Source organism: Vespula pensylvanica, chromosome 10 (genome assembly GCF_014466175.1).
Source record: "Vespula pensylvanica isolate Volc-1 chromosome 10, ASM1446617v1, whole genome shotgun sequence".
Taxonomy (NCBI): Eukaryota; Metazoa; Arthropoda; class Insecta; order Hymenoptera; family Vespidae; genus Vespula; species Vespula pensylvanica.
Genome location: NC_057694.1, coordinates 1872889 through 1898609, shown reverse-complemented (window position 1 = coordinate 1898609; position 25721 = coordinate 1872889). Strand labels below are relative to the sequence as shown.

The 25721-nt window shown below is 41.0% G+C and overlaps 1 protein-coding gene across 7 annotated transcripts in view; it reads right to left on the bottom strand.

The window, feature by feature from the left end:
* Window positions 1-25721, bottom strand: part of LOC122632656 — a 150605-nt gene that overhangs the window by 20393 nt on the left and 104491 nt on the right. For 5 of the 7 annotated variants that reach the window (XR_006327916.1, XR_006327911.1, XR_006327912.1 and 2 more), the window contains one exon: window positions 12739-12824. Coding sequence is in view for 1 of the 7 variants with exons in the window: in XM_043819747.1 (XP_043675682.1) it covers window positions 12741-12824 (84 nt within the window). In the remaining 6 variants the exon portion in view is untranslated. Of the gene's footprint in view, window positions 1-442; window positions 600-10616; window positions 10673-12738; window positions 12825-25721 lie in introns of those variants that run through there. The other 2 variants (XR_006327915.1, XM_043819747.1) reach the window with 2 other exon arrangements.

Sequence of the window (25721 nt, the reverse complement as noted above, 5' to 3'; positions counted from 1 at the left end):
AGGTTGATGTGAGAATACTTCGACTATGAGGAACTATCGTACGTTACTATCGTAGGCTATTTTCTAAACGTGTTTTACACACGTACAGGTACGTGTAATGAATGTTAGCTAGCTATGTTTATATACGTACCTATGTATATACGTATGCATGTATGTAAAAGTCAGAACACGTCCAGCAACCAGCAGGTCTTTTAATCGCAAGCATTTTCCGCGTTTAGTAAAACGGAACCTCACCTTGTATTACTCGAATCTCGCGATAGATATCGAAGCGTAAAGTCGTTATTATAGACGATAGATAATCGTTACTCTACGAACTTCCTTACCCTCGAATTAAGTCATCGAACGGTTTTGTTCTTCGCCGTCATGATCGAAACGACTGTTATTTGCCGAGCGATAATCGCAGAAATAAACTGTTAAGTGTTATCATAAATCGTCCGCTTACCGTTCCGATGTTTTCCTGTAGGATCCGTATCTTCGAACACGCCCCGATTGGAATAATTGAAAAAGTTTAAATAAAATTATTTGACCAATACTATTGGATTTTTCTTTCATTATCATCAATTATATAATCCATTCGTTAGTTCGATTCTCCGAATATTCTGTAAGAAAAATGAGAAGTCGCGTTAAATATAAACGCAAAAGGGACTAGGGATCTTTTTGCGGACATGCGCAAAGCTCGATACACGGAGTCACGCTTGACCCAATTACCACACGCTGAGAGTTAGCGTATAAATATTTTCGTCGTTCTCTCGATGGTTATACTCTCTCTCTCTTTCTCTCTCTCTCTCTTTCTCTTTCTCTCTCTCTCTCTCTCTCTCTCTCTCTCTCTCTCTCTCTCTCTCTATTTATCTATCTCTATTCTCTCAAGAGAATAATGTTTTTATCAATACCGCGACATGGTATTGCATAATTTTGTCTGACTCATTGTGAATTTACATGAGGACCATTAAATCATACTTCGAGTGACGTTTCTCGATAAAATAATTAAATTCACTTAACGATTTATCTCTACTTCTCTTTATAGAATCTAATCGTTCTCGATATATTCTTGATATTTGAGAGATCTCAAAGATCAAAGATCGTATCGTAGGATTCGAAGCGAAAGGAAGCGACAACGAGTTCCATTGTCGTCCAGTGTGGCACACGAGGACGACTATTACGATACGGTGACAGTATATCCGCGTATAGATATCGACTGGAATAGCTTTGAATACGTTTGAATCGATTTGCAGGATCGTCGGAAGGATCCTCAAGCAGTAGTAGTATGCTCGCTCTCAAAGCTGGAATCGGGCCAGCTACGACTCCGAATGGAAATCTCATTCCAAAGTGAATATCTTCCTTCTCGAGATTCTATCGGTGATATAGACGCGGACTAAGGTCGTTCTTTGAAAAGAGGATCCTTCTATACATATATATACATATATATTATACATATATGTAAGTGTATATATATATATATATATATATATATATATATATATATTCGCTAGGTGTTCTTTTGTCGCCTTCAACTTTATTTCTTTTTATTTTTCTATATACTCAGTTATTTGTATAGTTTCATATTTTATATTTTAGTATATTTTATTTATATATTAGTTTCCTAACACTTTCTTTAATATATATTATATGAATATATATATATATATATCTTTTTTTACCTTGGAATATATAAACGACAAACTAGCTTATCAATTTATTCTATTCATTCAATCCAAGAAAAGGATAACAATGTTTTCAAGGGGAGAAGAAAAGAAAAAGAAAAAAGAAAAGTTTGACGAGAGGTCCTACTATCTCGAAGGAATCTTTTAAAGAAGGACTCGTAATAAAACTTGTCCGATTCCAACGCTTTTTGGAGTTGATATATCCGAATCAAAATGAGAAAAAGCAAAGGAACAAGGAGCCGTCCTTTCGTATGGACATTGATTTTAAATGCGTACAAGCCGAAGCGCAAGACGACGACGAAGACGACGAAGACGACGAAGACGACGACGACGACGATGACGACGACGACGACGACGACGACGACTAAAGGTCTCTAACCCCTACAGAGCAAAATAAAGATTAAGAGCTGAGAAAGAGGACGCGCGAGCGCAGTGGGACGGGGGTAGTTTAAAAACATCGTCAGAGGGGTTTGTGTGGGCAGACCTAAGGTTCAGTTTAGTCAACAGGTGGCTAACCTGCCAGGGGAGCCAACTTACACAAACAATACGTCCAATGCACAAATACAAATCTCCCCTTTCGAATATAACTTAGGGTACCAACGGTGAGGAAAGAGAAAGAGAAAGAGAAAGAGAGAAAGAAAGAGAGAGATGGTGAAAGAACGAATAAGAAGAGGGGACGAAGGCTCCTATATCTCGACTCGCACACATCCACGGGGTACCATCTGAACACGAACACGTTTACGGGGGGACCTGGACCGTTCGAGACTGCACGTGTTCCTAACGTACCCAAACCCCTGGCTATCGTCCGAAGGTTCTCACTATTAACTTTAACACTACAAATCATTCCCGGTATAATAAAGATAAACAATATTGAGACATTTAATGATGACACTTCGGTACGATCATAATGCCAATAAAAAAGAAATTTGTGCGATTGGATAGATAAATATAGACAAAAAAATATCAAAATGGATAATACATCGTTGGACGTTTGAAGAAATAAATAAAAAAAAAAAAAAAAAATGCATTAAAGAACGTTCATTACGTCGAGAGATTTATAAATCGATTTTCAAGAAATGACATCGATTTTCGTGAAAAAAAAAAAAAAGGAAAGAAAGAAAGTAAGAGAGATCGTACAGAAGAAATACAAATCGATTTCGATCCTAGAGTAGAGTAGCAAAGACGTTCTAAGGAAGATGAGAGTCACTGGGCCTTTCGCCGCGGGGCACCGTCCGTGACTCATCAGGCCCCTCGATTCCCTCTTGTACGGGAGCAGGGCCCAAAAACGAACAAAACCTCATCCACAGCGAGGCAAAGCCAGTGTCTGATCGATTTACGTCCCACTCGCGCTTTGGGGAAATTTACAACGGAAAACGTGGCTATCGTGCTGCCTCGGACGACGGGCCGTATCGTCGTGCCCCGAAGATCCTCGTTTTTGCCTCACCCTCTCTTTCCCTACCTCCTTTCCTCCCTGTCTCTCTTTACCTACCTACCAACCTACCTCCCTTCCTCCCTCCTTCCCATCTCCAGCACATCGAAAGAAGAGTTCGGTGGAACGAGCGTGCAAACTCAATCGAATCTTCAGAGCTGGCAGAAAGAGAGAGAGAGAGAGAGAGAGAGAGAGAGAGAGAGTTCTCTTCAAGGTTAAACTTCGTTTCGTTTCTCGACAGCATCTTCTTCGTTTCTTCCTTTCTCCCTTCCCCCTCTAAACCTCTTGGATAAGTCTCTTCTTGTTCGTACGACGTGTATCGAACGGTCAAGGTCACCGACCATGGATTTCTCTTTCTCTCTCTCTCTCTCTTCTTCTTCTTTCTTTCTTTCTTTCTTCCTTTCTCTTATTCGCTTTAAACACTTACCTATTAGAAAATCCTAATTATACGTATACGAAATGGCGATAGTCTCTAAGATCCTTATCTACTCGAGTTCAATTTCCTCTTGGATGGAGTAGAAAGAGTGTGCGTGAATGATAGAGAGAAAGAGAGAGAGAGAGAGAGAGAGAGAGAGAGAGAGAGAGAAAGAGACTCTTACCTGCAGAGTTCTCTTCGATGGAGATAATCGAAACGCGTCCCTTGACCTCGATTCTCTCTGCAGCGTGCGCCAGGAGCTAAAGAGGCAACGGTAGCCGTTCCTCGTCTCTCCTTTCCTCCCTCTTACCAAGAAGCTTATAATAGACTCTTATGAGCGAGAAAGAGGAGGAAAGAAGGAGTGAGTAAGTAAAGTAGTGTGTGTATGTATGTATGTCTGTGTGTGTGTGTAAGAGGAGAGAGAGAGAGAGAGAGAGAGGGTGAACGAAGATGCGTGCATAAGTAAACTCTCATACTCCCTCCCTCCCTTCCTCTCTCTCTCTCTCTCTCTCTCTCTCTCTCTCTCTCTCTCTCTCTCTATCTATCTATCTATCTCTCTGTCGTTTTCTCTCTCTATTTTTTTTCTCTCGTTGTACGTACATATCGATAGATGACGGGTGAGGGATTGCCAGGAACGATCGGATCGTTCGAAGGTCGATCTTCGCTCCCGAGCGATTCTTAACCCGTGGGACTTTATGGTGGTACTCTTGACCCATCTGTCCTCCTCCTCCTCCTCCTCCTCCTCCTTCTTCTTCTTCTTCTTCGCGTTCAACCCTCGCTCGTTTTCGAAACGGGATATCGGATTCCCATGCACGTGCATTCGAGCAGTGTCATCACCTTCCGACACTCCCGGTTCCTACCTTCGATCTTTTTCGTCCCATAGGATATTGTGTTTTAATATCACCATCAGGAGAACGTGTAAGAGAGAGAAAGAGAAAGAGAGGGAAAGAGAAGGAAATAGGAGAGAGAAGGAGAGAGAGAGAGAGAAAGATAGTCTCCCCTTTGCACACCCTCTTTTACGGAACGAACGTTGCCCGAAGCAAAGTCCTCGTCTCTCCTCTTAGAAAACCATACACCTGTGAGATTCCCATACACTCTGAACATGGCTCCCCTCGATCTCTATCCCCCTCAATAATGCAAAGCCTTCTTTCTTTTTCTCTTTCTCTTTTCGTTTCTTTTTCTTTTTTTCACGTTATGTCAAACGTACACGAGAGAAAGAGAGAGAGAGAGAGAGAGAGAGAGAAACGAAAAGAGAAGAAAATCATGGTGTAACCGTTTCTCCAGGGCGCCCACCGTAACACACTTGTCCCAAAGGTTTGTTCTTTTATGGTGAATGGGGTGGTACACCTGCGAACTTAGTAGGGGAGCCCATTGATATGGAGATCTCGGTGTTACGCTACACCTTTGCCGTTCTCTATGAAAATAAGGAGCTCAACGTAGGGGTGGAAAAACAATCCCTTTGTCGCGTTTTAGCGAGTATACTAGTTCCGATACTAGGCATTCTTTCGTACGTCTACTACTTCCCTCAGGAGGGATTTATTCAACAAGTTTCAAATTTTCTAACGTTCCGTGACTCAACGTTGGAAACTAAAAAGAAATAAAAAACAAATAAAAAAATAAAAAGAAGAGAGAGAGAGAGAGAGAGAGAGAGAGAAATCATGGCGAATGTAAAGAATCGATAATAAACGTTTAACAAACGAGAAATATTATTATACATACATACATATATATAAGCTTTAGGATAACCCAAAGATGCGTTATCGTTGTAACGAGAAGAACAAAAGAAAGCGAAGACTGGATGGACGAGTGACTCAGGTGGAGTTGCCTCCAGGCTATGGCGTAATTATGTCACCGGTCCGCTGCCGCCCCCGCCCCCACCCTCTCCAACTCCCCCGTTTGGTCACGAGAGAGAAAGGCAAACCATAGCCGCCGTGCGACTCGAAGAAAGGGAAAAGAGAGGTGAAATGTAGGAGAAGAGACCAAAGAGAAAGAGGGAAAGAGGAAGGAGCCAGGTCTCGCGCGCTCTGCAAATAACGTGAATCATTCCGAAACACTCTCATCTACGACCGTCACTCTTCTAACTTATCCATAAGCCTTACGAATTACCGAACCGGAGTATTTAAGTGGAATAAAAAGAGAAATTGAGGTGTCGACAAAAAAGAAAAAAAGAATTATTCTATCTACCCTCCTTCCTTTCTTCCTTTATTTCTGTCAGGAAATAAGAAAGAGGGTGTTAAGAAGATCATAAATTTCCCTTCGTACCTTTGGAATATTAAGAGAAAATATTTATTAATTATGCCGCCAATTAGAGGGGATTCCGTAAGCGGCAAAGGTCGGATATAAGAGCAAAGCTAACTTCCTACCGTTCTCTACCAAAGATCTTTCAATCTTTTCCGAGAGGCTACTATTGCGGATAGTAAAAGTTAACTCCTCGCAAAGCTTGAAATATATATATATATATATATATATATATATATTTGAAAAAAAAAGAAAAAAAGATCTTTTAATAAGTTCAAACGTTCTAGGACACTAAAATTGATGGTCGACGTAAAATTTACGTACGAGTAAATCTGACCTGTTTCGAAAGCTATATGTATACATACATACATATATATATATATATATATATATATATATATATATATTTTACTATTCTAAGTTCTTCCTACTAGCTCTGTTTCAAGACAACGTTTTATACCATTGACGATGACGTAGGAGTTGTTTACTTAGGGCCGACGAGAAGACTAATCCCGAACATGTATGCTCGAACACACCGGTCGAAAGTGTGTCTCCTCCTCGCTCCTCAAATTAGATTTCGTGTTCTTTTTCCTTGAACAAACAATGTGTCTCCCTAAGAAGAAGAAGAAGAAGAAGAAGAAGACGAAGAAGAAGAAGAAGAAGAAGAAGAACAAACGATTCTTCCTAGCAACGATGAACCATCGTGATTTGCTCCACTTGCACGCTGACAACCCGTCGTAATTATCGGCCACTTTAGATCTGGGTCGTCGTTAAATGTCTAGTATTCTCTCCCTCCTCCTCATCTCACCCCACCACACCTCACTTCTTGAACAGCAAACGAGAAAAAAAGAGACGAATAAAGAGAGAAGAAATTACTCTCGCCAGCCATTTCATTTTTCAAAGCTGCCGGAAAAGTTATGGAAGTTATTTAATCACACCGCATGGCGAATATAATAGAACGCTGATAAATCTAAAATTGTATGCGATATGTGTCTTAGCGCGTGTGTGTGAATATACGCGTGTAATGATAAAGCGTTACCTAGAGTCACTTTTAAAATAGTTCGCTTTAAGAGACACATTTGCCTTCGTTCTCTCTTATCTCAACGTCGGTTTCGATCTATATCGAAAGAGAGTATCAATGAACGTTGTGTTCGTTCTCCCGCAACGCGTAATAATTTCGCTACGGTAATATACCTTCGACAATGTTCTATCTAATCTCAGATCGTTATCTTAGAGGTAAAGATAGTTAGATAAATGGATAGATGGATAGATAGATAGAAAGATAGATACAGAGAGATAGAGAACGAGATTTGTTCAACATAAAAAGAAGAAGTGAGGAATGAAGAGGGAGGAGGATCGAAGCGATCTAGGTAATAGGACGATTCCGAGCTAATATTAATGTCGAGAACGGGAAAGGTAAAACGTATTGTGAAACGTTTCGGGGCAAAGTGGGTCAATTAAGAAGGAAAGTCGAAAGAAATTTATACGATTTATCTGGTGTGCCTAACGTCTAACTCCAACCAATCTAAATTCTCGTTAACCTCTAACCACTATCCTTCTACTCTTTCTCTTACGTCGAACACTACGCGAGATATCTCGAACAGTACCGATGATGTCCGATTCTAAACACGCATATTGAGAATACAGGTAGCCCGATAGTCGTGAGTTTGTCATACGACCGAAGGGTCACGGCATAACTCATTTCTATGACTATTTTATGGTTCGGCTAGTGACTCATACAGGGCTGAACGGTGGGGAGGAGGAGGAGAAAAAGAGAAAGAGAGAAAGAAAGAAAGAGAGAGAGAGAGAGAGAGAGAGAGGGAGAGGGAAACAATACTTGAAGCCCTTCATCATGCTTCTCGAGCGTATATGTAGTACGTCTATATTATATATATGTGTATGTGCACTGAGAGAGCTAGCGTAAAGCGTGTTCCGTACGCGAGAACCCTCGTACCTGTTGAACATCTACAAACGTAACCATAGCTCTCTTCGTACTCGCTTTGCGGTGTGCTCACATATACAGGCGCCTATAGAAAACAGAAAAAGCGAAATAGAGAGAGAGAAAGAGAGAGAGAAAGGGAGGAAGAAAAAGAGAGAAAGGGGCGACGGAATGAGTGCTCGCGCGCAGATACATCAGCGAGCGTCGTACGGGAGGTGATTCACGTCAAACAAAAGGCTAAACATTGTGTGACGCCGAGTAGAACACGTGTTGAAGAATTTCAGATGCCGGGGCGTACTTGTGTACGACACACATCGTGGATGAGTGGAGAGGAGACACGTTACGGCGATTCTAATGAGAGGGAGAAATGCGAGTCAAAGATGAAAGAGAGAGAGAGAGAGAGAGAGAGATTTTTTTTCTTTTTTTTTTGTTTTATTTTGTTAGATTACATTTTTAATTTTTATTTTTTTATTTTTTTTTCCAACGATTGTCCGTCCATCTTTCTCCCTCTCCTTCTCCCTCTCTCTCTCTCTTTTTCTCTTTTCAGCTCGATCGGAATTACATTATCATGATCACGAAGTTAATTATACGGAGATTTGATCTTACTTCGTTTTTGGATCGATCGACGACCGTTGAATCTTTAAAATTGGAAAGAAAAAGATAAGAGGGATGGATACGAAGCTCGTAACGTAGCCCTTAATGTTGAGAGAAAAAGAAAGAGAAAGAGATAAAACGATAGAGAAACAGTGAGAGCGAGAGAGAGGGAGAGAGAGAGAGAGAGAGAGAGAGAGAGAGAGAGAGAGAGAATAGCCTTCGCCAAGAAGGGAGAAGAAGACGGGAGAGGGCGAACGGATTTTTTACGACTTATTTACACGCGATGCCACGTCGCAGTTTACACGAGTTCGAGATCTCTCCTCCGTGCGTAGGTATAAACGTCGTCAATTGCCCTTCGCCGTCTCTCCCTGCGAACGGTGGACCCGGACGTTTCATTACGCGTAATTGCCATGGTCTGCGGTCTGTCCCCTTGGCTACAGGTACAGTATCATTTTCATAATGACGCCTACCTCCTTCCTACTCTCACCCTCCCTCTCTCTCCCTCTCTTTCTCTCTCTCTTTTCTTATATTCTTTCTCCACCTTCGCCCTCTTCTTTCCTCCCTTTTCGAGATCAAAAGAGAATGAGAAGAGAATAAAACGTACGGGAGAGTGCGAAAAGGATAAAGAAAAGATGGGAGATGAGGTCCGGTCCAAAGAAGAGAAAGAGGGAGAAAGAGAGAGAGAGAGAGATGTTCCAACAAAAAATACAATCAACCACTTCGGCGTGACCCAGTTCAACGGACAGACCGTTGGGGCCTACGGCCCTGTTTTGTCCGGTTAGACCCCCGGCTATTGAGGACTGACTTGCACACACAGCACAATGGCCCGGACTCGACATTATTCAGCCTGGAAAAAAGCATCATCCCCCTTTTTCTTCTTCTTCTTCTTCTTCTTCTTCTTCTTCCTCTTCTTCTTCTTCTTCTTCCTCTTCTTCTCGTCGTCGTCGTCGTCGTCATCGTAGTCGTCGTGTTGCACTTTGACAGAGGTTTAGCAAACCTAGCTAGTGTCCCTTGTCATTCGTATATCTTTGGGACTGTTTCCAATCTCAAAAAGAAAAAAAAAAGAGAAAAAGAAAGAAAGAGAAAAAGGAAGAGAGAAAGAGAGAGAGAAAGGGAGATAGAGGAGGATCGTTCATTACGGTGTCCCGATTAAACTTTATATTATTAAAACTATCTCGACTCTGATTTTTATGAATAAAAAAAAAAAAGAAATAAAAACAAAAAAGAAGAAAGGAAAAAAAAAACTAATCCTACACGTGGACAATGTCAATAACGTTTATAGAAAGTTTGAAATTTCATCGAATTCGCACGAGATGGATATCGAGTTAGACGATCGTTTTTATGCAACGGATTAAGCCTGTACGTCGGTCCATGGGCAAAGAAAGTAGTGGCTACGCCACTGGGGCTCAGCTGCACTTTGCCTCCCTCGTGTTTCACTTTTTTTTCTCCCTTTGCTCGTTTCGTTTGTATCTCAGCTCGGTCTGCTTCGGGTGAGCTCGGGAGTACTCGTGGACTCGGAGGACGCTCTCCTCTCTTCTTCCTCCTACCATCATCCTTTTAGCTGTCCTTCTTCCACGGACCCTTTCCTTCCTCCTTCTCCTCGTTCTCCTCTCCCTTCTTCTTCTTCGTCTTCTTCTTCTTCTTCTTCTTCTTCTTCTACTACTTCTACTTCTCCGTCTTCTTTCTCTCTATCGTTCTATCTTTCTTCGTCGCACTCGCTCACGGGGCCCCACGGCTATCAGCCACTCGTGTTTATATCGGGCCAGATTGGTGGGGGGTTTCGACAAAACGACGAGCAAGTTAAAGTACCCGCCTCTCTCTCTCTCTCTCTTTCTCTCTCTCTCTCTCTCTCTCTTTCGTTTTTACATCGTCGAGGAGAGAAAGAAGAAGATAGAGATAGAGAGCAAGAGCGAGAGAACGAGAGCGAGAGAGAGAGAGAGAGGCCAACGCACACTAGCAAGACCCAATACAGGAAACCACGAAGCCAGAAAAGAGGGTCCAACCGAGCGACTCGACGCACACGTACGGGAGGATTTGTCAAAACAAAACCCAGGCCTTTCGTCGAGTCACGTTCTAAGGGCAAAGAGACGTGCAGGGAGAGGGAGAGCGAGAGCAAGAGCGAAAGCGAGACAAATATATATATATATAAAGAGAGAGAGAGAGAGAGAGAGAGAGAGAGAGAAAGATAGAAAGAAAAAAGGGAGAAACAGAATCTTGGTCCGGAGCGAGAAACTTCGACCGAACTTTAGCAAGCTCCTTCCTAGCAACATTGAAAGTGCTCGAGAAGAGGGGAAAAAAGGTGACCTCCGTGGATTTGACCCTCTCTGCCACCTACGCCCGGGGCAACCGACGACGGGCCATTGCATCGTCGTCGTCCGGCGGCCATCGCTCGGACTCTAACACGGATCAAAATCCATATATAATTACAGGCTTCTACAGGGAGTGGACTTAGAAGACTCCGGATCGATGGAAAGGGACGAGTTGAAGAGAGGAGTACCTTTTTTTTCTTTCTTTCTTTCTTTCTTTCTTTCTTTCTCTTTCTCTTTCTTTCTCTTTCTTCCTTTCTTTCTTTCTCTTTCTCGCTTCTTCGGATCAGCGGATCCACTATCCAGGATTACTCGTTATCCTTGAAAGGAGCCTGCGCCCGGAGACGGGCCTCGATGCGCTCCAAGAATATAAGTCGAGGGGGAGTTGGGTGAGAGCTACTATTTTTTCTTTTTTATATATGTATTTTCTAATAATTTTTTTCGTTTTTTCATATATTTACTCCTCTCCTCTCCTCCATTTCTTTTTTTGTACATCTTTTCTCTCTCACTCTCTCTCTCTCTCTATCTTTTTACTTCTACGTGTCAATTCGACGTATCACCCCCTCCCTTCCTCCACTTTTCTTCATCGGCTCTTGACACCTGTTCCTCCTTACTATGCATTCGAAATCCTTTTCGAGGATTCAGGTATATTTAAGTGGATATAAAGGAACATATAAAGGGAGGGTTCGATGTACCTTAAAGATCGTTTCGAATGCAACGCTATGTTATATTCCTTTCGTGCTCGAGTATACTAAAGGAGAAACTCTCTTCCGATCGATTTGACCGTCTTAAGATGAATACGATCTCTTTAGACCCATCGAAAGAGAAGAGAGGAGATCGATCGATCCGAATCGAGAAGAAAAAGAAGATGAAGAGGAGAAGGAGGAAGAAAAACGAAAGAAGGAAGATATGAAAAAGATACGCGAAGGTGTTTTCATTCGTGCGATGTTCCAACGAAGAAGGTGCTACCGACAACTCATTCTCCAATTCGAAGAATCGAGGACGAAGATTGGATGTGGACCGGCTCTGGACGTGGATTAAACTGGTCCTGAAGTTCACGGAACCGAATTACTCCGACAACAACAACAACAACAACAACAACAACAACAACAACAACAACAAGAACCACGAGTCGCGTTGTCTCGGTTCAAGGAACTCAAATTTTCTGATCGTCTCTTTATCTCTTTATCTCTCTCTCTCTCTCTCTCTCTCTCTCTCTCTCTCTCTCTCTCTCTCTCTCTCTCTCTCTCTCTCTCGTTCGTTACATCAACGTGTCTATCTTTTATTCGTTTTGCTATGTATAAAGCAGAGAAAGCTGAAAAAATCAAATTTTCCATGGATTTACTATTTTTCTTGATATTTTCGGCTATGTTCCTCGTGTCAAAAAAATTTGTTTTTCTTTCGTAAAGAATTCTCTGAATGAAATTGACAAAGAAAGAAAGAGAGAAACAGGGAGAGAGAGAGTAAGAGAGAGAGAGAGAGAGAGGAAATAGAAGATAGGAAAATTTCTTGCGATAGAAAGAAAGAGAAAAGAGAATCTTCAACTTCGTCGGAGAAACGTGCCGCTCGAAGAGATTCTGCTCGGCGAACGATTTACCGCAGCCTCCTTCGTCTCCCTTTTCTTCATCTTCTTCATCTCCTGCACCACCACCACCACCACCACCACCTCCTCCTCCTCCTCTTCCTCTTCCTTCTCCTTCTCCTCATCTTCCTTTTTCTCTCGTCGCTTCTTGCCGACTGTCGCTCCTCGTTCGCTACCGTTCATCCATAACCGCCAGTGCCATCAGCCGGGTGCTATTGTGCGCCTTTACGGAGAAAAAGGGTAGAACGAGGAGGAGAGGTGGAAGGTGAAACGAACGAAGGAGGAAGAAAATGTGAGAGGAGAATAAGGAGGACGAAGACGAAGACTACGACGAAGATGACGAATTCGTGTATTCGAAGAAAGAGAAATAAACGGAAAGACAGAGAAAGAGAGAAAGAGAAGTTCAAGTTCATGGAAACGCGGGCGTAAACGTAAGACATACGAGATTATTAAGAAAAAACAGAAATGCTTGATAAAAACGATCATGTCTCTCTTACAAGCTACCAATGTTTCTTTCTTCTTATTGGTAGAAACATGAGAAACGAAGAAAAAAATAAATAAAAAACATAGGTACTTTTACTCTTGAGAAGTCCTGAACCGAGAAAGGCCGCTGACCGTCTTCTTCCTAAACGTGACTCGAAAATCGCATCCTCCAATCTCCTGAAAAAAGAAATATTATTTTTCACGTTAGTTAGAAGGAAAGTTACTCATCTTTCCAATTATTTTTCCTATTATGTTTCTTTTATTTATTTCTTTTCTCTCGATCTTAATTGAATTGCATTAAATCAGAATGAAAAAATGAACGTCCAAGTAAAGTTACAACGAGTAAATTCTTATTCGCGTTCTACTTTAAAATGATCTACATTCCATATTATTTTGAATAAAATAATTCGTATTTCTTACTATTTTTCATTTCTTAAAATTTTTACGATAACAAATTAAAAGAAGAGTTTACATTTTTACTATTACAAAATCCATCATATTCACACGTTTGATGATTTCTGATGTTAAACAAAAATTTCAATGCAATCGATTATGGAAAATTTTCAATGGACGAGATGTACTCCAAAAAAAAAAAAAAGGGAAAAAAGAAAGAAATTTATTTCATCGATACCAATTATTTTCCAAGCAACTTTAATATCATTAATAAAGTCAGCATAAAAAAGTGCGTGCATCGTTATCGTACACATACAAAGAGAAAAAAAAGACAAACATACACGCGCATACACGCATCGATCGTTCGAAGAACAACGACGATGCGAACGATGATGATGACGATTCTCCTCGCGCGCGAGTTACTCGGTGAACCAAAACAAACCACTGCCTGTAGTAAGAGAGAAGAGGATGAGAGGAGGAAGGAGGATGGTTAGGAGAAGAAAGAGGAAAAGAGGGAAGAAACGAACGAGTCGGCCCAACGAACCCGCCTCCACACGCATTAACACCCTCCAAAGGTACACTGCGACATTGAACGCGCACGCACGCACGCACGCACGCACGCACGCACGCACTCACTCACATTTACAAGGATACATATGTACATACACAAACATTCACACGAACGTTCGCGCGATCTCCAAGCTCTTTCTCCTCTCTGCTTGGGACATGAACTCGCGTCAAATCTTAACAACGAGGAGAAAGAAAAACTTGGAAGATTAGATAATCGTTCGTGTCTGTCAACTTTTATGTATCAACTTATATATATATATATATATATATATATATATATATATATATACGATTTAGATTTTCAAAAAAGTCTTTTAAAAAAATAATAAATGATAAATAATAAAGGAAATTATAATAAATTTAAATCAATTATGTATACGTGATTTTTCGAATGTCACGACGAATAATATCGAATTTAAAGAGGATTAGGAATATGATACAAAAAAGAAAATGGGAGAGATAGGAAAAAGAAAAACAAATAAAATGAAATGTTTTAAGTGCAACAAGTTCGGGGAAAAAAAAAGAGAAACCTTATCTACTCTCTTCTCACTGTATATAATACATATACCTGTAATATACACGCATGCATAAAAATACGGATATGCTTGTGATACATGTGAGAAAGAAAAACAGATGATCTTTTTCTTTCATTTTTTCCTTCTTTGATCGAGCCACCGACGACGGTCGATGGACGAACGATCAACGATAGAAATTAAATTCTAATTACAACAAGACTCTCACAACATAGAGATATATATGTATATATCTTGTATCCTATAATAAAAACATTTTTATGCTTCGATAGTCGCGAGTTTTGCGCACCTGTTTCCAAGTTCTTTATCCATTAATATATACCTACTACGTTTTCAATACTTATATGCATGCACCCTCTAACAAACGATGTTTCGAAGGCTCGTCCACTTAGAAAAAAAAAAAAATAGAAAATGAAGAAAAAAAAAGAGGAGAATAGGCAAAAAAAAAAGAAAAAGAAAAGAGAGAGAAAGAGACAAAGAAGCGATTATCCTAAGATTTTCCAAAAGGCTTTCACCCTTTTCCCAATGGAAAAGGAAAAACCACTTGTTCGGGACTTGGTGCGTTCGATCTTTGCGAGCGACAGAAATACACACAAATGCATATACATCTCACACATACATACATAGCGCCCCACGCTATGTATATCTATATAGGAAGGTAAAAGAGGAGAGAACAAGTTCACGCAAGGAACGAACGGTTCGGGATGAAGAGAGAAAATAAGAGAGAAATAGTAAGAGAGAAGAGAAGGGGAGAGGTCTTTTCCCCTCTCTTGCGTTGTTGGCCGAGGTACGGCTCCATATGCAGTTTAAGAGACGCACACCGGGAACTGCAGACAGTGTTGCCAGCCTCACACACGTGCGTGAACCAGTCTAACCACCTCATCACGAACAATCTCCTCGTGTTACTCTTTTCCTCTCGTACTCTATCGTCGTCCCGCTCGAACCGACGCGAGCCAACCGAGGCTCTCTTTGTTCAAAGGCAATCAGCAGGCCCCGATAACGGGCCTACTCTGTCGTAACCCAAGACACGAATACGAATGCACGCCACGGGGAGAGAACAGATACATAGTAATGTCTCTTACTACGTCTGTGTCTGTCTCTATCTGTCTTTCTGTGTGTATGTGTGCATACTCGTACGTCGAGTAGACAGAGAGAGAGAGAGAAAGATACTTTGTATGTACGTACGTGACTCTCACGTAGAAACGATCCAACGCTTCTCTTTTATCCTTTTCCTTCTCTTTGATACGAGATGAGACGTTTAAAAAAAAAAAAAAAAAGAAAAGAAAAGAAAGAGGGACAAAAGAAAAAGAAAAAAATGATAAAATAACGTTCGATAGAAAAAAGTCACCGTGGGTGATTTCCTCTCTCTTTCTCTCTTTTTCATTTAACGAACGTTCGACGTTTTTACAAGACATTTCGATCGGATTCGATACTTCTATACTTTGCATGCAAATGAAACCGTTCGAGACGTATGTTATTATAATGGCGCGATTTCCCGACTTACGTTGAGATAACGAGAGAGGACCCGTTTTAGTATCGTGTAAGATACTTCCAACAAATACGAAGAGTTTTTTTTACGTTCCAAAGTGATTTTACGACTCATCTCAAAAGTAAAATGTAACTGTTCGAAAATACGATGCTCGACGGAAAGATACGTCGTATCTTTTCTTTCTTTCTTTCAACATTTCTCTCTCTCTCTCTCTCTCTCTCTCTCTCTCTCTCTCTCTCTCTCTCTCTTTCACTCATTCCCTCTATCCCTCTCTCTTTCTCTCTCTCTCTCTCCATCCATCTATACATTTCTCGGTCGTCCTCCAGGACGGAGGATCGAATTAGCTGTCGAATCGATAGCCTGTAATCCAATTAACGTTTACACACACGCTCAGATCAAAGGATTAATTATACGACGCCCGGTGTCCCGTTATAATTGCAACGGCCGTAGGATCTACTCGCGTTAACGACTTTGCAAATTAGCGAGAATTCAATTTCCGATCTATGTTAGACGTTAGTACATCCGCCAGTAAAAGCGCGTTTTGTTTATTACTTTCCTAGAGAATTATTATCATCGATTATCAATAGACGACCGATTAAATATTATCGATAATACGGGTATTCATTCCCTTATTCGACTTTGAACAAGATCAATTAAAAGGGTGCCATATCTTGTATCAATTAAAATATTAAGTGTAACGTAATTTAATATTACAACATCTTCGTGTTAAAAGTCATCCGAGAAAATTTCTTAATGTATATTGATACTGCGTTTCGATAATCAATTACCTAAGTTGGAGACGATCAAACGGAGAGAGAAAGAAAGAGAGAAAGAGAACCAGTTTAAAATTAATTTCGAGGACAGTCATATTGTATCTATCATTTATATACATATATACCTTGTATCGATTTAATTATTAAACGCTTAATTGAATATATATATATATATATATATATATATATATATATCCTAGTAGAAGATCGTGAGAAAAGAATTTCTTCTCGTCTATCGATCTATGCACGTTTCGGGAATCGATTTACGAAGTCTTAAGAGAAAATTTCAGGTTGAAAGTCGAAGGAATATATATAAACGCGTTGTGTTACCTAATCCTACACACGTATATATATATATATATACATACATATATATACACATATAAATCTGTATAGATGAACGGTATCCAGGAACATAGAGTGTTCTATCTATCGAAGCAAGCAATGGTTTTGTATGTATGTAACTATCTATGTACGTGCAGAAAGAGAAGAAAAGATTCAGGTCGTGGCACGCATGAGCGCGCACACCGCGCGCGCGGAATTGTTACGAAATGTCTCTTGGAGCACGCCGGGCGTAGGACTAATCTCGTTATGTATGTATAGTATGTATATATATATATATATGTAAGTATGTATGCGTGTATGTGTATGTGTGTATATCGGCTTTAAGGATTGCCGGTGTTCCCAAGAGTAATTTACATAGGTCGTCGTTGTCGTCGTCGTCGTCGTCGTCGTCGTCGTCGTCGTCGTCGTCGTCAGAGATCCGCGTTTCGCCTTTGGATTACGAACGAGGAAAATCGCAAGAGATCTACGAACGTAATTCGCCCACGATTGAGACGATCTATCACGGAAATCGTCGGTAGAGAGATAGAGAGAGAGAGAGAGAGAAAGAGAGAGAGAGAGAGAGAGAGAGAGAGAGAGAGAGATGATGATGTGGGTGAATCCCGGTAGTAGGATCGATGATCCTTCTTTGATCTTCCTATCGACCTTGATTACTCTACGATATTACTCTCTCGTTAAATCAAATCGTTCTTTCGCGATAATGAATTTTCATTTATATCGATCATAGTGTATTCCATAGATCATAAGTAACGTAATAAAATGGATTTATATGAACTAATTCAATAATTATGATTTAATATCAATTATCTAAGGTAAATCATCATCAATGTTATTGATCAAGCTCGAGACGGAGATATTCATATTATTATAATCTTTAATTAATGATTTTACGTATTGGCAATAAAATACATCTTATTAAGATTCAATGATATTAATGAGTTGGATATAATTAAAAGAGTACCTTGTTGATGTATAAATTAATGCAAATGATACTTGTAATAATGACAGATAGGACTGATTAACACTCGTTGGATCTATTAAAGTAGAAGAAGAAGAAAAAGAAGAAGAAGGAGTCTCTCGTTATTTACAGAAGACAGAAGCTCTCCCAAATGGCAATGATTATGTACTCCAGAAATAAATAAATGAAGAGAGAAAAAAAATAGGAAAAAAAGAAAAAAAGAAGTAAAAAGAAAAAGTAAAAAAAAAAAAAAAAGAAAAGGAAAGAGAATACAAAAAAAATAAAAAATAACAAGAAAGAAAAAGAAGAAGAAAGGAAAAAAAAGAGCCAATATCTCTATTTGTTCGTTCTACCTCGAGCGATTCTCTGCTTCCTGACAAGCACTCGATGGACCTCGACGACCTCGATAAACACTCCCCGGAGGAGGAAAAATAGAGAAAACCTGCTTAGACTGAGCTCTTCGAAGGTGGAGGAGGGAATCTACGGGGAAAGGTGCGAGGTAGCGCACGTCCACGCAGTGAGAAAGATAGATAAAGATAGAAAGAGAGATACAAAGAGAGAAAAAGAAAGAAAGAGAGAAAGAGAAAGAGAGAGAAAGAGAGTGAGGGACGTCGATTTTACGCATTCGTAGTAACCTACAAAGCAACTGCCGGCGCGCGGAGGCAAGTGGCACGTAGTAAATACGTGGAACGGATTAGCAGTTTACCAACGCTGCCGTCGACGACTACGACGACTAAGATGAAGAGAAGGAGAAGAAGGAGGAAGAGGAGAAGAAGAAGAAGGAGGAGGAAGAGGAGGAGGAGGAGGAGGAGGACGGTGGCGAGGATCACGGCGTGTGTACGGTGCATTACTTTCGCCGTTCGGTGCACCACGTCAATGCCATCGCAAGCACGGCCGGTTGCTCTCGACCGGCTTATACTTGGAGCATATCTATATACTATATATTAGTAGTGGTAGTGGTAATGGTGGTGGTCGAAGGTAGAGAGAAAGAGAGAGAAAGAAAGAGAAAGAGAAAGAAAGAGAGAGAGAGAGAGAGAGAGAGAGAGAGAGAGAGAGAGAGATCGTAGTGGACTGCCCGGAGAGAAACTGGTCAACTGGAACCGGAGTTGTGCTACCGCCGAAGCTGGACCAGCTAGCCAGCCAGGCGAGCAGGCAAGCAGGCGAGTAAGCAAGCAGGCAAGCAAGCCAAGCAGGCAGGCAGGCAGGCAGGCAGGCAAGCAGGCAAGCAAGCAGCGGCCAGTGGAGGACGTGGGTTCACCTGGACAGTTGGAGAGAGAGATACGTCGGCCCACGCCGAGCACCGTGCTCGTAATGTATTGCGCTATAAAGTGCAGGACACGGAGAGTCCGTACGTTCGAGTTCTACCTCCCTCTTTCTCTTTCGCGTTTCTCTTCTCTCTTTCTCTCTCTTTCTATCTCTTTCTCTCTTTCTCTCTTTCTCTCTTTCTCTCTGGAAGGGTGCCTTCCACAGAGAGAGATGCGTAGGAAGCGAAAGGGAAAACGCTCGCTAAATGCGCGCAGGTTGAAGAAACTCCACGGGACAGGTATAATCCACAAGAGAAAAGGAGGGAGAGAGAGAGAGAGAGAGAGAGAACAGGCCTATTGCTGGTCTGACCGATTCCACGATCGCTTTGACCCGCTCGTATGCCCGAACGAAAGAACCTATTCTCTTCTTTCCCAACTCGATTATCTTCCTCCTTTTCTTCTTCCTTCTTCGAAGCTACCTGAGCCATGTCGAGAAAGAAAGAAAGATAGTGAAAAAGAACGGAGAGAGAGAGAGAAGCCAAGGAGGTATAATTTATGTAATCTTTCTAGAAAGAGAGAGAGAGAGAAAGAGAGAAAGAGAGAGAGAGAGAAAAAAAGAAAAATCAAAGACTATAATTAAAAGTAAAGAACTAGAGATCTAGAAGGAATAATAAAATACACCGTCGCCAATGTGGAAGGATCCGAGGAAGAAGGACAAAGTGCCGGTATATTTAATGGTAGTTAACAGAGAGAGGAGGAAACTGGTATCGGTACAGTTCTGTTCGGAGCGCCGTAGCAAGGACCGAGAGCGTGTTGGTAGAGACGAGATAGCGTATAGGTATCTATAAGTGTGTTGGTGGTGAGTACTGGTGGTGGGGTTTCCGATGCAGGTGTTGGCCTTGGGCTCCCTAACACCAAGCTTACAATCTCTAAGGTTCGCCTATATACGTCTCTCGTTCGTTCCGCACACCATCACTACTTCACTACCACCACTATCACCATCACCATCATCATCGATACTACTACTACTACTATTACTACTACTATTACTACTGCTACTACTACTGCTACTACTACTACTACTACTACTACTACTACTACTACTACTACTACTACTACACTACTACTACTACTACTACTACTACTACTATTACTACTACTATTACTACCAATACTACCACCACCATCATCATCATCATCATCGGACGCAATACGCAATATGCCAATCCAAGCCTTTGTTTAGAAGACACTCTCTGAGGATAGGCAAAGCGAACGAGGTGGGATATTTACCGGTTTCGCGGAAAAGATCGTTGTCGTCTTTCGTCCTTCGTAACGAGAATATACCAGCTACGTGGAGAGCACGATATGATTTATTTATAAATCACGAGGAGGCACCCTAGCGATCGATCAGACACCCACGCGATTCCAAGGATCCTTCGATCAGATTAAAATGAGACGCGAGGTCGTCTCTCACCGTTTTGCTTTCTATTATAATATCATGGATATTCCCTACTTATTACGGATAAATGAATTCTCTAGTATCTCTGGTTGTATCGGGGTCGGTCGATTAGCAATCTCATCCACAACCTTTTTCTTTTTCTTCTTCTTCTTCTTCTTCTTCTTCTTCTTCTATTTCTACTTCTTTTTATTCTATTTTTCTTTCAACTTGAATTTCATAATCGAAAGAACGTCTTACATTGACTTTTTTCCTTTTCTCCATTTTTCTTCCCATTTTTCCTTTTCTTTACTTCTTCTCTTTTCTTTTTGTTTTTCTTCCTTTCTTTCTCTCTTTTTTCTTCACTTCGAGGAAGAAAGAACGGGATGGCAGGCAAGTAGCCAACCATTCGGACCAGGTACTCTTCGCGGTTTTCTCGTCGACCGTGTACACGGCTATTATACGCGCATTTAACTACGTTACGCGGGCTCTGGCCGCATGCACGCGCAAGTGCAAGAAAGAAAAAAGAAAGAAAAAAAGAAAGAAAGAAAAAACGAAGGAAAGAAAGAAGAAAGGAGAGAAAGAAAGAAAGAAAGAAAGAAAGGAAAAAAGAAAGAAAGAAAGAAAGAAAGAAAGAAAGAAAGAAAGAAAAGTTTGCTAGGAGGGACATAGACGTTCGTAACGTTGGCGTAGACTTATCCTACGAGTCGAGGCCACCTATTAGAGTTATTGTATATTGTTATTATTCCGGGAGTCGCGAGAGAACCGCGCTTTTATGCAAATTGTGGCTGCGAGCAAAGAATACACGACGGTGATCCTCGAAGAAGGCCTTGGAGAAAGTGCTAGACGACGATCTCGTACATGCGTGTGTCTATATATATATATATATATATATATACATACACACACACATATACACACACATGTGTATGAGTTTGTTTGTATTTGTGTATGCACACACACATGCATATATATATATATGTACGTAGGTAGGATCCTCCGTCGTCTTCGTCGACGAAGACGAAGAAGACACGGAGCTGGCTAATGCAATGCCGTATAAATTATCGGAGCCCGTACCGTTATCGTTGCGCTTTCCGATCGGCACCTCACCCATTGGATATCTTTACGTTCGTCTTTACGAGGTATCCTCGACGACTACGAGCTTGAATTTTCAGTATACATACCTACGACGTAGGTTTTATGGACGCTAGATTTACGGATCCCGTCAATTCCAAACATTTCAAATTTCATATTTAAAGTTATAGAAATCATCGTTATTTGATCTTTTTTTTTTAATAACTCATGTAAACTTTGAATAATGTCATGTTGTGATGAATATAAAAGAAAAAGACAAAAGGGAAGATTAAAAATGCACAATAATAAAAATAGATACATCTACAATCAACGTCCATAAATTTAATGCTAATAAATTCTGTGATCAAAGAAGAAGAGGAAGAAGAAGAAGAAAAAGAAAGTGTCGAAAAAAGAAATTATACAGTGTAAATAAACTGTCAATGTTGTTGTAATAAAAAAAATAAAAAAAGGAAAGAAAAAATTAAGAAACAAAACTACGATTGAATCATTATACTATATACATATATCGACTAGGTAGACACTTTAGCCCATAATAAATTCGATAAGATATATAATTAAGCTAATTACGCGATTCCTCCTTATGCATTCGATCTAGCGAAGACTATCGTGTTGGTCTACGTGTAATATATGCTTGTGTATGTGTGTTTGTGCACGCGCGCTGGCGTGTGCGGCTCGGGGCATCGATAGGTGGAAGCGTTCATGGATTATTATTATCAGCTAAGTACACCTCGAGTAATTCTCGTCTCCCACGCGAACACCTGGAACGGTTTATTATGCGACCGAAGGGTGTATTGCGTCAAGTGTGTTCGTTTCATCATTCCTGTTCCATGGACTTTTCTCTCCTTCGCGACGTAGACGACGTGAACGACGACGTGAACGACGACGACGACGAGGACGACGACGACGACGACGACGACGACGACGACGACGAGGAAGACGACGACGATGGCGTTTCACGCGACTCTCTAACAAAGAAACAATATTCCATGGATGCCTCTTGCGCTGAATGCGCGCGCGCGCTCGCGCGCACACTCGAGCTTTGCGTCTGGAATTTTAAGCGATTTTTTCATTCTATTTCCGTCGAACGTTTCTCTCTCTTTCTTTCTTTCTTTCTTTCTTTCTTTCTTTCTCTGTCTCTCTTGTAGCAAATCTTCGTCGTTCGTTCTCGCGATTGCGAGAGATCCTCGAAGGTCTCTGATCAAAGAGAGAGAGATATAGAGACAGAGAGAAAGAAAAAGAGAATACTAAGGAACGCGAATGTATAATTATACGAGGATCTCGATTTAACGAAGCAAACGCAAAGAGAGAGAAAGAGAGATAGAGCTGATGATCTTCAGTTTCGATCCAGTAAACGTTATAATGATAAAAATTAGCGTTGCGCTTTAACCAGAGCGTTTTCCTTGTGAACGGACCTTCAAGATCCTCCTGGAGGATCGTGCGATTCGTGACGTCAGTCTCGGCCACGTGTCGAGGAGGGAGGAAGAGAGAGGTCGAAGGGTTCCAGCATGACCGGTGCTTCCAAGAACGGATAATTTCAGTGTACGAGTAGAGAGATGTTTTAGAGATAGTAGCATGTACGTACGTATGTATGTACGTATAAATGTATGTACTTGATGATCCGTCGATATATATCGAGATCCTTTCTTAATTTCATCAATTAATTTCTTATGGTGTATTACAAGCTATATATATATATATATATATATATATATATATATAAACCGGATTTTTAATATTAATATTAAATCGTTTTAGTAAAAGACAATAAAGTAAAATAAAACAATTAACAAATTAATAGATAATCCTCGAAAAAATATTCTCTTCGTAAAAGTTTTTAATATCTCTCGATGAAAAATCAAGAAACGAGGGAATCCTGTGGCTTTGAAACAAATAAACAGAAATAAAAGAAAAAGAAAAGAAAAGAAAAAAGAAGGAAGGATACGAGTGTATAAAATTAAGGAAGATCAGAGTGTAACTCTGTTAACTACCGTTTATATACATACGTACAAGTGTGATAGTACCTTAAGGTTTTCGTGGCGACGCTCTCGGTCGAGCAGCGCGCCTCGTGACGTCAGTGGTGACCACGTGCTGAAGAAGAAGAGGGAGAGATAGTAGTCGGTGGTGGAGTACGATGAGGAGATGGTTGAGACGAAGGAGGTAAAGAAGAAGAAGAAGAAGAAGAAGAAGAAGAAGGAGGAGGAGGAGGAGGAGGAAGAAGAGGAAGAAAATAAGAAGAAGAAGAAGAAGAAGAAGAAGAAGAGGGAGAGGAAGGGAGAGGGAGAGGAGACTCCGTACCTCTCTCGTTGTATCGTATGCAGCGTGGCCCGGGGATCAAGGACGGTTTTACTCGCGAGAAGCGGACCCGCGTGTCCCTGCATCTTTCTCTTTCTCTCTCACTCTGTTCTGTTCGATGGTGCAGTTACAAGAGAAAGAGAGAGAGCAAGAGAAAGAGAGAGAGAGAAGATTGCTGAAGAGGAGGAAAAGGTAGGCTGTAACGGTGAGGAAAAGGGAGGAAGAAGGGACTCGAGTCGAGTCGAGTTATAATGCTTCGTGCGTCCACTGTCCCTACAGAGAGTGTGCAACAGAGAAAGACAAAGAGAGAGAGGGAGAGATAGTGTTTTGTGGTTGAAAAGAGATGAAACGAGGGTACCACTGGTTCGTTCGCCATCTACCCCCACCCCTTTTTCCCCTTTTTCTCTCTCTCTTTCTCTCCTCTTTCCTCTTTCTCCTTCAACAGCAAGGCACTACACTACTCTTTCTCTCTCTCCTTTCTCCCATTTCGTCCACATCTATCCTCGTTACTCCTACGGTAGAAATAAAAGATGAAAGAGAGATGGTGATAAAGAGAAAGAGAGAGATAGAAAAAGAGGGAGAGGGAGAGAGAGAGAGAGAAAGAGATATGCTTGTTGGAAAAGGAGGGAAGAGAACGGCGTAGAAGAGGAGGTAGTGGTGGTGCTGTTGGTAGTGATGGAGGAGAAGGAGGATGAAGAGAAGGAGGAGAAGAAGGAGGAGGAGGAAGAGGAGGAGGAGGAGGAGGAGGAGGATAGGAAAACGTGTCCCAGCCTGCACGACCCGGTACAATCTCAGCTAAAACTTTCCATCATAACAATAGACGAGTGCCATGAAACGACCGACCACGAGAGATACGAGACTACGACACGATTTCCTACTTACACACATATGCATTATACAAATACACGGAGACGAGCGATGAAAAACTATGAAAAAAAAATATATTTAGACTCACAAATCCCAGCATCGAGTAACTTTGTCGAAATCGATTCCAAAAGATATACATTATTAGTTATCATCGTAAAGAAAAAAAGGACATAATGATTGTTTTACGATGATTTCCACATCCCGTTTAAACACGACTTTTCTAAAAAATCATACCGCATTGATTAGTAATTTTTCTAATAAAAATGAAAGAAGAAAAGAAAAATTAAAAACAGTCGTGTAAGTATTAAGTATGTAGGCGGATGCGTCTATTGGTATGTCTATGCTATTTTCTATTAGTCGTAGATAGATATGTGATGCAATCGAATGATGACAGTGGAAAAAAGTGACAGAGAGAGAGAAAGAGAGAGAGAGAGAGAGAAAAAGAGAGAGTAAGAAAAAGAGAGAAGAGATTAAATATTTTTTGCTCAGGCTGCCCAACAGTTAAAACCAACTCGTAGTACGCGATCGAAGACATCTGTGCGCGATCGTGGTTACGCAAGGATTTCTGAGAGAAATTATGCAAAAAGCTTCTCGTTGCACGAAGAGAACGACAACAACGACGACAACGTCGACGTTGACGTTGACGTTGACGTTGACGAGGATGATGATGATGATGATGATGATGATGATGATGATGATGATGACGAGAAGAAAGAAGAAGAGGAGGAGGAGGAGGAGGAGGAAGAGGAGGGAAAAGAGGAGAAGAAGGAGTGGGAGGGGGAGGAGGAGGTGGTTGGTGAGTGCGTACAATTCGGCTCCGAATTCTGGAGAGTCGGTGATACGTGCGGGAGAGGATCTTTTTTTTTTTGTCGCGAGGAAGAGAGAAGAGGAGAAAGAGGAGAAAGAGACGGAAGGGTAGAAGAGGCTAGGAAAACGTGTCCGAGCTTGCACGAACGATCCTGTACAGTCTGATCCATGAGTTTCGAGGATAACACGAGAGAAACGAGACGAGATCATTAACGCGTAGGTTTTAATAAACGTCTACTTTTTTTTCTTCTTCTTCCTTTTCCATTTTTTCTTTTA